The sequence below is a fragment of the Leptonotus elevatus genome, chromosome 5 (genome assembly GCF_054856555.1).
Source record: "Leptonotus elevatus isolate MCC_2025b chromosome 5, RoL_Lele_1.0, whole genome shotgun sequence".
Classification (NCBI taxonomy): Eukaryota; Metazoa; Chordata; class Actinopteri; order Syngnathiformes; family Syngnathidae; genus Leptonotus; species Leptonotus elevatus.
In genome coordinates, this window is record NC_141243.1 from 8,603,784 (window position 1) to 8,619,846 (window position 16,063).

The 16,063-nt window shown below is 38.8% G+C and overlaps 2 protein-coding genes and 1 long non-coding RNA gene across 6 annotated transcripts; 2 read left to right on the top strand and 1 right to left on the bottom strand.

The window, feature by feature from the left end:
- Window positions 1-1,131: 1,131 nt before the first annotated feature.
- LOC147173559 (uncharacterized) lies at window positions 1,132-2,166 on the top strand. The gene is made up of 4 exons (XR_015094834.1): window positions 1,132-1,398; window positions 1,568-1,610; window positions 1,680-1,707; window positions 1,793-2,166. It is a non-coding gene; the product is annotated as an uncharacterized LOC147173559 (long non-coding RNA).
- On the bottom strand, window positions 1,921-11,133 carry agpat9l (1-acylglycerol-3-phosphate O-acyltransferase 9, like). Of its 2 annotated transcripts, none has more exons than XM_086076036.1 (14): window positions 11,005-11,133; window positions 10,033-10,214; window positions 9,692-9,758; window positions 6,981-7,129; window positions 6,772-6,917; window positions 6,445-6,519; window positions 6,270-6,359; window positions 6,107-6,200; window positions 4,660-4,775; window positions 4,279-4,334; window positions 4,026-4,111; window positions 3,008-3,136; window positions 2,822-2,901; window positions 1,921-2,637 (listed from the first exon to the last, which is right to left on the bottom strand). In XM_086076036.1, the coding sequence occupies exons 2-14, from the start codon at window positions 10,174-10,176 to the stop codon at window positions 2,529-2,531; spliced, it is 1,341 nt and encodes a 446-aa protein (XP_085932162.1). In that variant the 5' UTR covers window positions 10,177-10,214; window positions 11,005-11,133; the 3' UTR covers window positions 1,921-2,528. The 2 variants fall into 2 exon arrangements, with proteins under 2 accessions (XP_085932162.1, XP_085932163.1); XM_086076037.1 differs by having other exon boundaries at window positions 10,033-10,198; window positions 11,005-11,116.
- Window positions 11,134-12,460: 1,327 nt separating this feature from the next.
- On the top strand, window positions 12,461-15,639 carry LOC147173561 (THAP domain-containing protein 6-like). Of its 3 annotated transcripts, none has more exons than XR_015094870.1 (6): window positions 12,461-12,619; window positions 13,286-13,478; window positions 13,778-13,897; window positions 14,734-15,016; window positions 15,103-15,221; window positions 15,303-15,450. XR_015094870.1 is itself a non-coding variant. In XM_086076432.1 (6 exons), the coding sequence occupies exons 1-6, from the start codon at window positions 12,465-12,467 to the stop codon at window positions 15,493-15,495; spliced, it is 1,020 nt and encodes a 339-aa protein (XP_085932558.1). In that variant the 5' UTR covers window positions 12,461-12,464; the 3' UTR covers window positions 15,496-15,639. The 3 variants fall into 3 exon arrangements, 2 of the variants coding, with proteins under 2 accessions (XP_085932558.1, XP_085932560.1); XM_086076432.1 differs by having other exon boundaries at window positions 14,734-14,944; window positions 15,074-15,221; window positions 15,303-15,639; XM_086076434.1 differs by lacking the exon at window positions 12,461-12,619 and adding an exon at window positions 12,920-13,179 and having other exon boundaries at window positions 14,734-14,944; window positions 15,074-15,221; window positions 15,303-15,639.
- The last annotated feature ends 424 nt before the right edge of the window (window positions 15,640-16,063 follow it).

Sequence of the window (16,063 nt, forward strand, 5' to 3'; positions counted from 1 at the left end):
TTAAATTCAGATGACTTGACGATTATTATTATTTTTTTTACTTTAGCGTGACAGTGAATGGCTATGTTAAAGGTGCATTGTACCGTTTAAAAAGGTCATGTTAAAGCTTTTTCTACATCATGCATGCTCCATCAATGCCCAGATGAGTACAAAGAGCCCTGACTGTTTTACTGTGACTGCACCTCTCAGCTTTTATCTTCCTTTTAAAGTAGAGTGTGCGGACCCCGCACACTCCACAGTTTCTTTGGGGAGGGGAGGGGCGGAGTTTTTCTTACCTCATTTGAAGTCACGTCTTCCTTTGTCAACTGTGGCTGTCGCTTTAAGATCGTGCACTTACTCGCACGTCACCATGAACGAGCCTGACACAGATGCTGCAGTTACGCTTTGGGCCAGAGGTGGCAGTCACGAGTAAAAAAGTGACAAATTGCACAAACATCCTTTAAAGGTAGCATAGTTGTGTTTGGGCAATAAACAACTACATGAATTAAAGTAAAGCATTTAATAAATGTTTGTGTATGACATTCAGAGTATTCGTTCATGTCAAAATATTGGGGTAATTTTTTCCCCATTTTAAATTATTCAAGTAATTAACTGATTACAAAAAAAGGTGGGTATCGATTCATACATAACAGGTGCTCTTGAAATCTGCCGGGCAAATTTTTTGGATAAAAAACCCTTTTTAATTTTGTGATTAATCAAAATTCTAAGAAGGGAATAATTTGATTACAAAATGTAACCGTTTGACAGCACTAATATATCTATACATATCTATATATATGTATAGACTTAAATAAAATGACATTTTTATTATATTAAATTTAGTCAGAAAGTATAGTCAAGTCATCTTCAAATTCAACTTTTGTTTTTTACGTACAGTAATGCATAGGAACTATATATACAGGCAAGTATGTAAAAAATACATAGGCTTTATTATTATTATTTTTGTCTATTTAGTGTCAGCTCTTCCATCACTGTTGGAGATGTTGGTCCCCATGACAACACAAATAGTTGGCCCACCCTGATTTTTATTCTGTGTAACAGATCCCATGCAGATCATGTCCCCAAAGTCACCCCAATTCCAATGCCAAGCTCCCTTTAAAGCGCCCCTGGCCGTTGCCATGGATACGACAACAAACCCCTCACATGAACTCAAAAAGCCCATTTATTTGTTGCTCACTCACGCACGAAAAAAGAAAGAAAGACGGGTGGTGTTTGCGCCACAAAATGGACCACTGCTGGTCTGCATCCAAATGAGCGCAAGTCCGATTCCCGCGTGGTCAGTGTGCGGGTCGAGATGCCGATTGCATCTGGAGCGTCGGGTCGAGTGGACGCGGGTTCGCCGGATGGAGCGAGGACGGCGGCCAATTTTGACAGCAACTGCGACTCGTATCTGCAACGGTGGGAAGGTCCCTGTCAACTTGTATTGCTAGTTTACGAACAAGCGCTGCACTCATGGAAAATTTAGTCTTCAATGAACCTATAAACGTGCATGTTTTTTTTTTTTTTGGTGGGAGGGGCATCCATCATCATAACAGCAGTCATTGTTATTATTGTTATCACATTGCAGGTATCTGGAAAAGAAGAAGAAAAACAAAAGCAACTTAACAGAGGTAAGGGAGGCCTTCCAGTAAAAGCTTTTTTTCCGTCAAAGATACAATACATAAATGTTGCCGTTTCAGGACACTGAAGGCAGTGCCGATCATTCAAGTGCGTGCTCGTCTTGTCAGATCAATAACATGCATGCCCACTGTTACCCAACATTCTACCTGGCATATCTTCATTTGGTTTTCAGGTCACGGCAGTGACGAACAACACAAGACGGACGACATCGAGGACAAAATACGCAGCCAAGCACCCGTCGCACTTGCGCAGACAACCAAAAAGTCCCACTTTTGTGTTGTGCTTTAAACGCCTCACAACTTGTGTCCATCACATTTATTGTAAAGTTAGGTATTATTTTTGTGCCATACAATATTTCAGCTGTTTATGAGTCTATGCGTGACGTCAATATGAGTTTGTTAGAAATGGCGCGATTTCCTTGTGCCACATTAAAACGGGTCTATGATCTATATCGCAATGTTTTCCTGTATACATTTTTGCTCTTCATCCGCTTTCTTTAGCGCATGTCCAACATGTAAACTCCACAAGGGAAAACCAGAGCTGATTTTTTTTTTTAACCATTACTAACCATTAGGGCACCGTGCTGCTACATTTATGTCATGTTAAGGAAAGAAATCTCGGCCAATTACAGCATGGAGACATTTGTAAACTGTATTTAAAAAAATAAAAAATAAAAAGTAGAATATGAATTTGTCATCAGGCATCCGGTGTTTGCATCCAATAGCTTCTCTGTATTCAATCCGTTACATTCAACATCATGTCAATCCAGATACAGCAATATCGAAATAGCAGCGGCACATTCGCCATTCGTCCACTCAAAGTTCACTATTGCACTTGTGCGAGACGCAGATTGTGAACGCAGGTCCAAGTTTCAAGAAAAGCAGCCGTCTGTTCCTGGCGCCGTCTTCTCAGTCGCTGTTACTGCTGCTGTCGTCTCCCACCACCATGTTGCTGTACTGCTTCTGCTGCTCTTCCTTGAACGACTCCTTCACCTTCGCTCGCTTCAGGCCTCCGTCCCTGTCAAGATTTGAGTAATCTGATTTAAAAATGTTTGGCGTCATTTAAAAAAAAAAAATGTGCATAAACGATGCAGGAATTATTGTTGGCCACTTGGGGTCGCCCTTTTCAACAAATGACAAAATGTCAACGCCTAACGCTCTTTGCCGCTGAATAAAAACACAAAATAAAAGTGGGATCTTACCACTGCAGGTCCACAAGTCCTCCCTGGTGAGCGATGGCTGACTTGACTCTGTTGGCAAACTGAACAGCATCTTCCCCCTCCTGCATGCCAGTTTAAAATCAACGTCTCAGTCTAATGCCACGTGTGTTATGTGTGTGTGGGAGTGTGTGTGCGTGTGTGAGACATGCAGCAACATGTTGCACAGACCTGTTGATGCATGGCGGGTAGATACCAAACATTGCAGACGAGAGCCCAGCTGGTCATCATCCTCAGCAGGTAGCTCACCATGCTGTACTTGGAACTGTTCCAGAAGACGTCTCCAAACTTGGGGTCATACTGGGGGAAACAAAAAGAAGAGGATTAGTGGAAAAATAAATCTAGAATAAGATGATTACATATTATAGTAAAAGCAAAGCAAATAATAATAATAAATAAATATATATATATATATATATATATATATATATATATATGTAGAAAAAAGCTATTAAAAACACAAAACAATAAATTTTATAATTATGTAGAAACAAACATGAAATTAAAAAAAACATTAAATCAAATACAATACATAGAAAATGTATGTACTGTATATAAATATATCTAAAAATAAAACATTAATACAGCAACAAAAAAAATCAATAGGAAAATGTACTTATAGTAATATATAAAAGTATGTATAAAACAATTTAAAAAAATAAAATCTACAAAAATGTAATTGTGTATAGTTATTTAAAAAACAAAGCAAAAATACAATTAAATAAATTACATACAGAAACATGAAAATCCCTAGTCAAATAAAAATAATATATGTTAATATGTGTGTGCGTGTGTGCAATCATAGAGAGAAATAAGAAAATAAAGAAGAAAGTCAATAAAAAGTATAAATAAATATAGAAATATAATTACAGAATATATCTAAAAATATTTTTACAAATAATAGAAAAAAATAGCGACAAACATATTTAATTATATTAATTTTATTACGTATAAACATTTGTTTTTGTATGAACAAAATGAATATACAAAATAAAAATGTAACTAAGCAAGAAATAAATAAAACCTAGAAATATATAGAAAACAATGAAACATTAAATAAATAGGGAGTACCGATACCCTGTCTTATATCAAGGTATCCGTACTTGCGACACTTGCACTGGTACTTCGTATTGGTGACTACTCAAGAATTAAGCACCCATGGTACAAAAGGTGTGTGTGAGTGGAATACCTTGATGGCAACGGGGTAAATTGTGGCTCCAATCTCAAAACTCCCCTTCTTGAACATCATGACCGACGTGTTATTGACGCACGTTCCTATGGACACCAAACAGCAACGGCATCCAAAAATGAGACAGGAGCGCATGTGTATGCGTGTGGTCCGAAACCACATCATGTACTCGAGTACCCGTCATCACCCAGAGATGAAATAACAACCTTCGCTGACACCACGAGACAAACATCACACCGGCGTTTCAACTTGCCTTCTGGAAATATCAATATGGGGAGCTTTGTCTTGTCATTCACGTGATCTTTCAACCTGAAGGCGACACAAAAAGTTCATGGTAGACTCACTGACAGTTTAAATACAGCTCAGGAAAATATTTTTAAAAAACAAGTTTTTTTGTATTTTCTGTAAATAAATGCTCTACTGCTGGTAGTATGAGGGCTCCCTCTAGTGGTACATGACTCAATCACTGCTCAAGCGTTTAAGTGGCATCCAACTTATAGGCTCACCACATTCACATTTAATATTTAACAAGTGTTTGTTTTAAACGTTTGGGTCAAAAGTAGGTCAATGAAATCAGTTTATTCTAAGACAAAGCGATGTCAAAAGCACAGAAGGTCAAATATGTGCAACTGACCTATTCATCACCAGATGGCGATCTTTCATCTCAGCTCGCTCGAACCACACGTGAGGACAGGATCGCACCATGGCCCGCTGGACCACCCCCATGAGACCTCCGTGCACCTGGCCCACCTGACACACATGGTTTGATTTTCAAACTTTTAACATAGATTAGAAGAATAGTCCACAAGTTTTACAGTAAGCTTAAAAGTTGACATCCTAGCGCAAACGGGTTGCTAGCTAGCTTCAGGCTCAAGCCAGCATTGTGTGCTAACGTCAGTTCATTAGCTTGACTGTGTTACTGTTATGTGTGAACATGCAGGCATTTTTGGCCTGGCAGCAAGCGCACTGTTATCAATTTTGAGTGACTGTTGGAAATAATGGAGGGCATTTTTAGACATGTGTAATTGAACAGCACGTTTTGCTTCTGTAGCATTAGCAGCATGCTTACAATCAATTTGGGTTTGCGCACAAACACAAACAAATCCAACAGTACAGATACATTATAATTTTAGCCATTGCTCTTAAAAAAAAGAAAAAAGGAAAACGCTATTAAATCATATTGTTATTTTACTTATTTGATAGTTAAGGCCATTCTATTTCTTAACAAAGCAGTACAAATGCACATTTGTTAAATGAGTCTAATACTTTTTTTTGTTAACTAAAGCTGGACTAAAAGTATCACATATGAAGTGAGACAACAAAACTAATAAGCATTTTTGACCAAAAGACTAAAACTAAGATGGCTGCCAAAAACCACACAGACTCCACAAACTGCAGACCGTGGCCACGCCCCCCTCCCGATTCTGGATATTCAACAATATTATCAATGCCTACTAATTGATATCTCAGCTCCTGAAGCAGATAGAAACATCATTCCAAAAACGTTACAGAGCTTACACGTGTGGCGTTCACACTAACTTAAGTTTATTATTATAATCCTTCAATATTTTTTTGGTGTCGCATCTGCGGGTGTGTTTTTGGACAAATCATGTTGCCTGAACGTCAGCCTATGTTAGTGCTACGCTAGTCCATGAAAAGGCATGATTTACCTGTTTTTGTTATTTATTTATTTATTTGTATGTTTAATGTTCAGTGTTTTGAACAAATAAATGTGTGTAAAATCAACATAGTATATATATATATATATATATTTTAACTTAGTCATGAATTTCGCTGTTCCGTTTCCTTTTCTACTTAATATATACATGTCAGTAACTGACATTTGCCTTATTGACAATTGTAACAGCTCCAATGCATTGATTTCACAACATATGCTCTGAAATTATTGTATGCAGCCTACTAGTCGGTGCTTGCAGCCCAAGGTCGACATTTCAGGTATGAACTTATGGCCACCCAAATTAAGATTCTAAATTGTCCATAGACATCTGTGAATGTGAAGTTCACATCTAATAAGAAAAAGATCTATAGAAAATAGATGGATGGAGTATTCCCCTTCCTACCATGGCGTAGCAGGCGTCATTGCAGAGTATCACGATGTCAATGGGTGATGTGTGATTGGCCACACAGATGCCTCCTTTTCGGGGTATATTTTCCCTGATGTTCCAAAAAGGAGAGCGTGTAAATAAGAGCCCATTTGCATCATTTGGTCTGGGCCTGGCTTGCCTGTTGTGATAGCGGATGGCGGCGGACAGGCCTCGGGCACAGATCCTGTAGCACATGACGTGCACCCACTCGCTGAGCCAGAACTTGATCCTGACGACAAATACGGAGCCTTGAGAAGCGCGACGGTCAACATGAAAAGTCAACCGGATGGTTTTGAAGTGTGGTTCGTTGCTACCTCCAGTTGGGGAGCAGCCCCACTGCAGATGTCCCGATGACCAGCCAGGTGAGGCCAATGCAGGCCAGAGTTATCCTGGAGGAGAGAACGCAACACGTTTTCAGTATTTTATCAACATAAACATGCATGTCACAGCAGGCATTGCAAGCAAATTAAACACATAGATTAGCTTTAGAAGAGTTGTTATATGCTAGGGAATAAATATGCTTCCCATCCTACTAAGGACTGCCTCCAAATTTACAAATTGTTTCAAACTCCATCCAAAGAGAAGCTTTATCCCAAGAGAGGCATTAAAAAAAAACAATAACAAAAATCATGTGTGTGTACCTGAGAGGTGCGAGAATGCAGTATCGGACAAAAATGCCAAGTCCATAGACCAGAGTCAGCCTCAGGCTGATGTACTGGAAGTCGTTGTTTGTGCGGGTCAGAAGGTTCCAAGAGACCAGCTCCTCTGAAGTGAACCGCTGGGTCACCTTCAAATCCAAAATTGAATGAGAAGTGCTACTAATGATATCAAATAAGGTCATGCGTCGTACCTCGTCCTCTACAATGCTCTCAATTCCTCTGCGGGAGAAATAGAAACAGTCGCTAAGCGTAAAGTCGCCGCCCACTGGAGGTTTGGGGCGACTTCGTCTTAGCTCCTCTAACTCTTTCTCCATGGAGCCATCTTCCCTCTGGATGAGAGCTGACACACACAAACGCATGATATAAAAGTCATTTGCAGACGAGTTATGTCTTTGAATGAAACTAAATGATCTAACATATCATGAGGTGAGCAAATGCGATGGTCCATTTAAAAGAGTTCATCGCAACAGTTGATCTGGTTTCAACTGATAGGACAGGAGGGCAAAATCCACAATTACAGATAACAGCATCTATTCAAATATCCACAGTTGCACAAATGTTCAATTACTGGTGCATTACTAGCTCCTCTTAAGCACACATGCTTTAAAAAATTTTTTTTATATTGACTCAAGCCTGGATTATGTATTAAATGTAACAGTGACACATTTTGCAAACACTGGATGCTGACGTAGCTTGTTTCTTTCTTTATAACAAGGGGTGGGGAACCTGAATCATGTGACTTGACAAACAAATATGACTTGGTTCTATTTATATACAATATATATTAAGTCTAAAAATATATATAACTTATTTATTCGCAATATTTTATCTGGAAACAAATATATTCTTCTTGTCTATCCTCTCTTATTCTGGAAAATATACAACTTTTGTCTTGTAAAACTATGACTTTAATCCTAAAAATGAAAAATAAAAATTTAAAAATTCTCTAAAATATGACTATTCTTATGAATTTACAACTTTAATCTTGAAAATATGTGACTTTTTATTGTGAAATTATGTGACTTTTTATTGTGAAATTATGTGACTTTTTATTGTGAAATTATGACTTTATTCTTAAAATATGACTTACTAAATATGGCTTTCCAGCACAAAAACACGCAACCTTCTTTAAAATATATTACACATGTAACTATACTATATTACTTTTCTTGTAAAAATCATACCACTTTTTAATCTTGAAAATACATGTTGTATCTTCTGTTAAGTTATAAATAATTTTGAGAGCATAAAACTTTTGATCTCAAAAACACTTATTTTTATAAAATAAATGGAAATACGTTTTGCTCAAAATTTTTATTTTTATCTAGATAACATGCAACTTTATACAGAACTCTTTAACCCCAAAAAATTACCACTTTTTATTTTGAAAATATATTTTAGCTAAAAAAAATCCAACTTTTGAACTCTTACTCTTGAAAAGACATCTTTTTCTTTTTTAATCCAAAAATAAAAATAAAATAAATATATCGCTGATGTCAGGCAGAATCATTGTACCTCCAAAATCATCACTTTTCAGGACAGCCCAACAATGGCAGATTTGTTCAACCATTAACATTGCCACTTCAAAGAGAGCAATCCATTTTCAACACATCAGGGGGAAAAAAATAAAATAAAATAATAATAATAATAAAAATAATAATAATAATACCCACGTGTGTGGACTGACCAATAGATTAGATTTGTGAAAAAATTTGAACATTTTACCAAATTCAGCAAAATTATCCTTTTAACGAAAAAATAAATTGTAAAACATTTTTGGGGATAAAGTAAAACTTTTATGTTGAAAATACACTGCAGGACATCAATCAAAAAAATTATTATTTTTTTAAAATATGTGAATTTTATCTAAAAAAAATATACAACTTGTTATTTCGAAAACAAACCATTTTCTCTTTCTTTTCTATTTGTCTGACATGGTTATGACTTCAAATTTGTGGCGCAATTTTTGTTTTCTTTCTACTCCTCCATATTAAAAGATTTGAAATGACCCCTGATCAGAAAACGGTTTCCCCAGCCCTTACTGCGAAGGCTCTACCACACCGCGCGTGATAACGCCGTTGAGTAATAGCATCTTGTGAGATAGCTCCCTCAGCAACTTGACCCTGTGGCCCGTCATAAACGCACACGGCAAGTAAAACGCGTTCATTGCTACATCTTGCTTTTTGTGGTCTTTCGTTGCAGCATGCTTTGCCTGGTTTGAACTACATGAGGAAATTACATGTTGCGGCATGTCACAATAGATCTATCTATCTATCTATCTATCTATCTATCGTAGTTCCAATAACAGGTTTTTGTAATGTGCAAAAAAAGAGACCAAGATACATCATTTCAACCCTTTCCCCACCATTAATGTGACCTATAACCTGTGCAACTCAATTGATTTCTTTCCCCAAGAAGGGAAGTAAACATGCACAGAGGTGTGATCCACATTTTTCTTCAGTTGTAACTGGGGCCCTTAGTCAAGGTGGAGGCAATTATGAACAGCTCCAAACAAAATGTCAGGAAAGGCCCACAAGAACAACTGCTGTAAACCTTATTTGGAGTTAATTAAAGGCATTTGAAAATGTGACAAGTCTGTGCTGAGTCCCATTTAACATGAGTCTAAATATTACTGGTTAATACTTAAAACTCTGAGTTATAAGAGGGTGTGCGCATTTATGCAACCACATTATAAGTTCTTAATTTTTACTACCCCTCTCCGAAAAATATATTTATACATTTTCAGTTGAATTGTACACATTATAGCGGTATGGTCAGCGCAATTGTGGAAAATGTTTTAAAATGATTTATTGTGGTCTCTTTCTTTTTTCTTCTTCTTAACATCAGAAATGTCATGTCCACAGGGGTGTGTACACTTTTTATATGCATCATTTGTACTTACCACTGGATGCAGAGGCTTTAAGTGTACGTTCTTCTGTGGTTGCCTTCTGTAACTTCAATGTGGCCCACTAATAGAAGAAAACCAATGTTATTGATTTTTTTTAGTCTATATAATTAATCATCCTCATCAGAATTGTGGGCAAAGTGGAACCTATTCCAGCTAACAATATGCGAAAAAATGGGATCCACTCTGGACTCGTCGTCAGCCAATCACGGGGCATATAGAAAAACAATTCACATTCACAATTTCAAATCTTCTGTGAACTTAACATGCAGGTTTTTGAGAACAGCACATGTGAACTCTACACAGGAAAACTGGAGCCTGCATTTGAAGTAGTGTACCTCCAGTATTTTGATCAGGATGTCCATATAAATCTCTGAGATGCCCAGCGAGAAGCCAAACATGGCAGGAATCATGATGAGGCTGATGATGAGGCACAGCCAGATCCTCCCAGCCCAAACCACCACAGCCCAGAAGTCCTCCATCTCCAATGTTCCTTTTTATAGCCTGTCAGAAGCAGTCACTGGGTCGTTGGAGAAAAAAAATAATCGTACAATTTTCACTTCATTGGTCCGAAAATTATTATTAATTTACAACAAATAAAGTGTCATTGTTCATCGATCTATGCCAGCGTTTTATAGAGACAGGCAGAACAATGAAGTGCTCTTCCACTAAATGGCAGAAGGTAAATAAAACTGTAGAATTAGATTTTTTTTTTTTTTTTTACCTGTCTTTTATGTATTTACTTTTAGTTAACTAAATCAGTCAAATCAGTTGTACTTTAGTGCAGAGTGTGAGTACTTTTGCCACATCTACTTGACAGCATCATTCAATCAAGGGGGGGGGGGGGTGTCACATAGAATGAAATACAAATCAACTTTACATTTAGAACATTTATGAATAAAACCTCTGCCTCGTCTTTTTTTTTTTTTTTTTTTTACTTCTGTCTTACATGCTACTGATTTTTTATTTTGGTCAGTACAAAGTGTACTTGGGAAATCAAATAGGTCATTTTTAAGGTGGTGCTTGGTTTAAAAAAAAAAAAAACGAAGCAGAGTGCAAGCTTTTTGTTACATTTTGGTGGTGTGATTTTTCCAATGTTAAATGTCGGTTTCACAAAAGTTAGGATTAGGAAACATTGCTCTTTGCAACCACTCAAATCACAATTTGTGCAGTTCTGTACTCGATCGAGACAAGCTATGTTCCAAGACAAGCCACGCTTGCTATCACTTTTAAACCAACAAAACACGCAAGTTTCCCCCAAACAAGTCGTAGATAAGTTGCACAGTCAACATGTTTGCATTGTTTCCTACCTCGACTTGGCCCCTGCGGTGAAAGGCGTCATTATTTCGGAAAGGTACAACAACTCGGCTCGACTTTCTTGACCGAGTCAAGACATATGACAAGACTGCACAGCACGCTAAGCGCATTGGCCACGCCCATTTCACGAACTTGTGTACCAAAGTTCAACGAGTTGCGTTCAAGGGCGTCATCAGCAACCGCGACTGATGTTTTATTGGTGTTTAAAAAAAACATTTGAATAAAACTCATTTAGTATGACAGAGCCGTGATTTCATCACAGAATGACACTTGTATTGTTTTATCTAGATGTTTTGGGGTCTGTTTAGTCGTAAGAGACGATAATTCTGGTCATCTTAAACGCCAATGAAGAATATAAAAATTATGATTTTTTTGGGGGGGGGGGGCACATTTTAAATTAAAACAACAACCTAAACAAGCTAAAACGATAGAATTTAATATAAAATGAATGACAGTACAAGTACAGGGAATAGACATTCTTATTTCTTAAATACCCATTTAGAGTCATTTTTTTGTCAAACAATATTACAGAATAACAGACATACTCAACCAAAACTTTATTTATAAAGCACTTCAACAACAACCCCAACTGTAACAAAGTGCTGCACAAGATCAGATAGAAAACAAAGCACAATAAATAGAATATAATCATGTATTGTGGAGATGCGTTAACTGAGGAGAAGAAAACGAATCATGTCACTTCACTCTCAATTCAGAAACGGATGTGTTTTCATAGCAAGCAACAAGTTACTAGTACTACCCTTCAACCCTTTGACATCTATCATCCCTCTGAACCAAGAAGTCATACTCCCACTGCTCCCTTAATTTAAATGCACGAGTCCATGGTACCTATCTATCCCATTTGGATAATAATAATAATGTATATTTTTTAATAAAATATCCATCCATCCATTTTCTTAATCGCTTGTGTTCACAAGGGTCGCGGGGGGCGCTGGAGCCTATCCCAGCTGGCTTCGGGCAGTAGACGGGGTACACCCTGAACTGGTTGCCACAATCGCAGGGCACACAGAGACAAACAACCATGTACACTCACAAACACAAATATTGACAATTTGGAGTGTTCAATTAACCTGACATGCATGTCTTTGGAATGTGGGAGGAAACCGGAGCACCCGGAGAAAACCTACGCACGGGGAGAACATGCAAACTCCACCCAGGAAGGCCGAATCCCAGACTCGATCTCACGTCCTCTGCACTGGGAGGTGGACGTGCTAACCAGTCACCTAACCCTAACACTAACCCTAGTCACCCTCTAATTAAAATATGTATTTTATATTTTCTAGTTAAAATATACAACAAGAGCTCCCTTCACAATGGCATTTGACCTACAGTTGTATTCCCTGTAGTAAGAAAAGTTGCACAGTCGACACACCGGGGACGTCAACATTACTGACTCGTTGCAGTGGCTTGTGGGAAACAACTCTGTACGTCAATGACGCCACCATTTTGGAGCAGTACTTGCGGCAGTTTTTCTTCACGCTACAGTATTTCTAAACAAAATAACGGTATGCCTCATTACTGTGCTGCGTCGAAATGCGTGAATAGGCGTTCGGCGGAGACAAAAGCCAAAGGAATCACATTTCATAAGTAAGTACAATAAGTGGCAGGATATAAACGAAATTGACTTGCACTGTTGAGCGCAGAGCAACTCGAAGGATGTGACTTGACTTGCCAATTTACTGCATACTGCATGCATGTGCAAAGTGAACTAACACTAATATCCATATAGGTTTTGTTTTCGTTTGCGGTAGGCGGTGTTTTCTTCTAATAACTGTTTAAAAACGGAAAACACCCAGATTACATTGGAAGTTCTAACACGGCCACTGTTGTCAGATGGACCACGATTTGCGGAAATACGTAATCAAAATAAAGCGGAAGTAAACATTTGTTTAAATCTCATTCGTCAAATCCGGCGCCATCTTTCCCCGGACACAACATGCTTCATCAACATGGTTATTTCTGTGATTGCCAAACGCTATCCCGCGTGGATTTCGTAACGGAGCCACACTAAACAAACACCGAATAATGCTTTTACAAGCCTGACTCTATGGATGGACTGAAACGAAAATGCCCGACTCGTGTGCAGCATGGGGATGTACAAGTCGTCGCACAGCGCAAAGCAAATCTCAGGGAATTACCTTTCACAAGTGAGACTGACTGAACGAGCCTTCAGGCTCAAATATGAAGCGCAAACTAGCGTGTCACTAACGTTAGAATACTAATCGTCGAACACTTAATGTGTCATATTTGCAGGTTTCCAAAAGAGAAAGCATTGCGGAAGCAGTGGGAAGCGGCATCAAGGATGAAGAGTTTCTCCGCCACCAAGTCATCAGTCCTGTGCAGCGAGCACTTCAAACCCGAGGACATTGACGCCACTGGCCAGACTGTCAGGATTCGGCAGGGAGCCAGACCGTCTGTCTTCAGCTTCAAGTCTCGTTTCCAAAAAGTGGGTCTTGAAGAGTAGACTTGTTGGGAATTTATGATCATTGTCTAATTCACTCTTTTGATGTTGGTATGGATTGTGTTCGATAGTAGGATAGCCATCCAACCAAACATTTTATACATAGGCCTATCAGTGGGAAAAAACTGCCTTCCATAAATTTGATTATTGAAGTTTGTTTACTTAGCAGTAAATTACTTTCTGCCTTTAGCGCAATAGCACCTATTGTTTACAAATATTATAAAAATATATATATATATATATATATTTTTTTACAAACTGCATGTTTTTTCTCTCCTCATCAGCAAGTGTTTACCAGAAGAACACAAACCTCCAAGAAAGCCAGAAAGTCAGTGGCATCTGTTGCTTCAAGGAATGTGCCACAGATTGAACCACCACCACCAGCATCCGCGCCTCCTCCTGATGTAAGTACAATATTTTTGTAAACACATGAACGCACTCACGCCGGAGCGGATGTCGGACACAAGTCACACCCTGACACTTAAGTGTAGCCAACTGGCACACAGATACTAAAATACACACAGTATTTGAGGGTTCACTGTAATGCACTTTTTTCATGGCTGAAATGCTAGCGAGCATCATGTGACAGTCACGCACGACGTCCGTGTCATTGGCTTTACCCGCTTTCTGAAACACGTCACATTCACATGCCCAAGTATGAAAATCTTTTATGAGGGAATGCTGCACCTAACGTCAGAAAATTGAATTTCAGAGATAGGATGTAATCTGTTCTGTCATGTTTTGTTTGATCATCATTTCCCCTGTTGTGAATTACTTGGAAGTTCAGCTTAATTTACATTTTCAGTGTAAACTTCGAACGTAGGCCTGAGAAGCCTGTGCTGCTTGATTTCAAATTATTTTGGAAGTTGCTGGCATCAAAATACAATTTGTACTGAAACGTAGGTGTGTTTCGTTTGTCCAGTTTACTGGATATTTATGTAAGTTATTGCTGTTGTTAGTTTTTAAATGTGAACTGTTTTAAGGGTTTATATGTGTTTAAAAATCACTTTGTATTTCTGTGTTTGTGCGAGTACACTTATTAATAATGTTCACGCATTGTAGTTTATTTAGGATCAAAATGGTGTAATTTATTGCATTGACAGATTTTTTTTCCCCATGTGGAAAACATACAGTAACATTTTATTTACGCAACCACAAATAATTGTGAAAAGGAAATAAGGTGCAAGAAATCCCTTGCAACCGGACCCCTCCAAATTTTAATTGAAGATCCCTATTCTAGGACCACCGCTATGCACTGCCTGTGTCTCCCGCCGATGTAAAGGCCCAACTGATTGCAGCCTTAGCGAGGGTGGAGAGTCTGGAGCACGAGCTGAGGAACATGAAGAAAAGAGAACGTCGAGCCAAGGACACGGTGTTTGGTCTTTTGGAGGATTTGAGGGAGACGAACCTCATCAACGAAAACCTCAGAGGGAAGCTGGAATCACATTCGGGTGAAGTGACCAATGATCGTGTTTTTTTCCATTTTTTTGCTAGGCCCCCTACGACGGATTTGGGCACTGCAGGTGTCTATGCACATTTCAAGTGACACACATCCAATATGGCTGTGTTTTTAATTCCAGGTCTTCTTCTCCACATGCTGTCTCAACAGGGCAGCGACTACACTAAAGACCAGGGGGAGTTTGCCCTCAATCTCCACTTACATGATCCAAAAGCTTACAACTACCTGAGAAAGACTCTCCATCTCCAATTACCGCACACTCTTCAAAGGTATTTAAAGTCCACTTTGAGAAACTCCTTAAAATAAATACATATAAAATAAGACCCCCCCTTCCCCCACCCCCTCCCCAGGTGGATGGGCTCTGGAGATGTCAAGCCCGGACTTGATTCAATGTTGGAAAGACGTTACAAAGAAGAGGCTGAGGGTGAATATGAGACCCTTGCTGACCCAGAGACCGACATTCAGCACAACGCCATAGCTCAAAATATAATAGTATGTTTAAAAGATACTCCCCTATCAGAAGACGACACAGAAGTATCATAAACTTGCAGTATTTTTTTATTTTTGTTGTTTACGAGATGGACCTCTAAAATGTACATAGACTGTTAGTAAGATTATAAATGTTAAGTGCAGTTTCTTAGTGGATTTTTGTACCACAGAATTAAAGGGAATTTAGATTTTTACGAACTCGTGCCTTGGCTTTTCCTTTGCTTTTGAACACATTTTCCGGCGGTTGCTCGGGGGCTTGGGTAACGACCAATCACGGCGCACCTGTTTTCTGAAGCTGAGCTGTGATTGGTCGTTACTTGAGCAGCTACGTCATTTTCAATTTCAGTTTTTATTTTACAGAAATAGGATAATTTATGCCCCTGAGCATTACTGCCTTTTGTAAAGACAATGCGAATGTGCAGGTGTACCTATTGTTGCGGCCCGCGAGCTTGCCTCATCAGTTGAAGGCCTTGACTCAGGAAGTGCTGACCTCAATCATGAAATGGCCCAAACCGCCCAGACGTGTTACTCACCACAACGCAGGGACGCACCTCCTTGCGACCGCAAACTCCTTGTGGGGGGGGGGGGGGCTCTCTGTCCCACCAAAGACGAACAAAAGCTC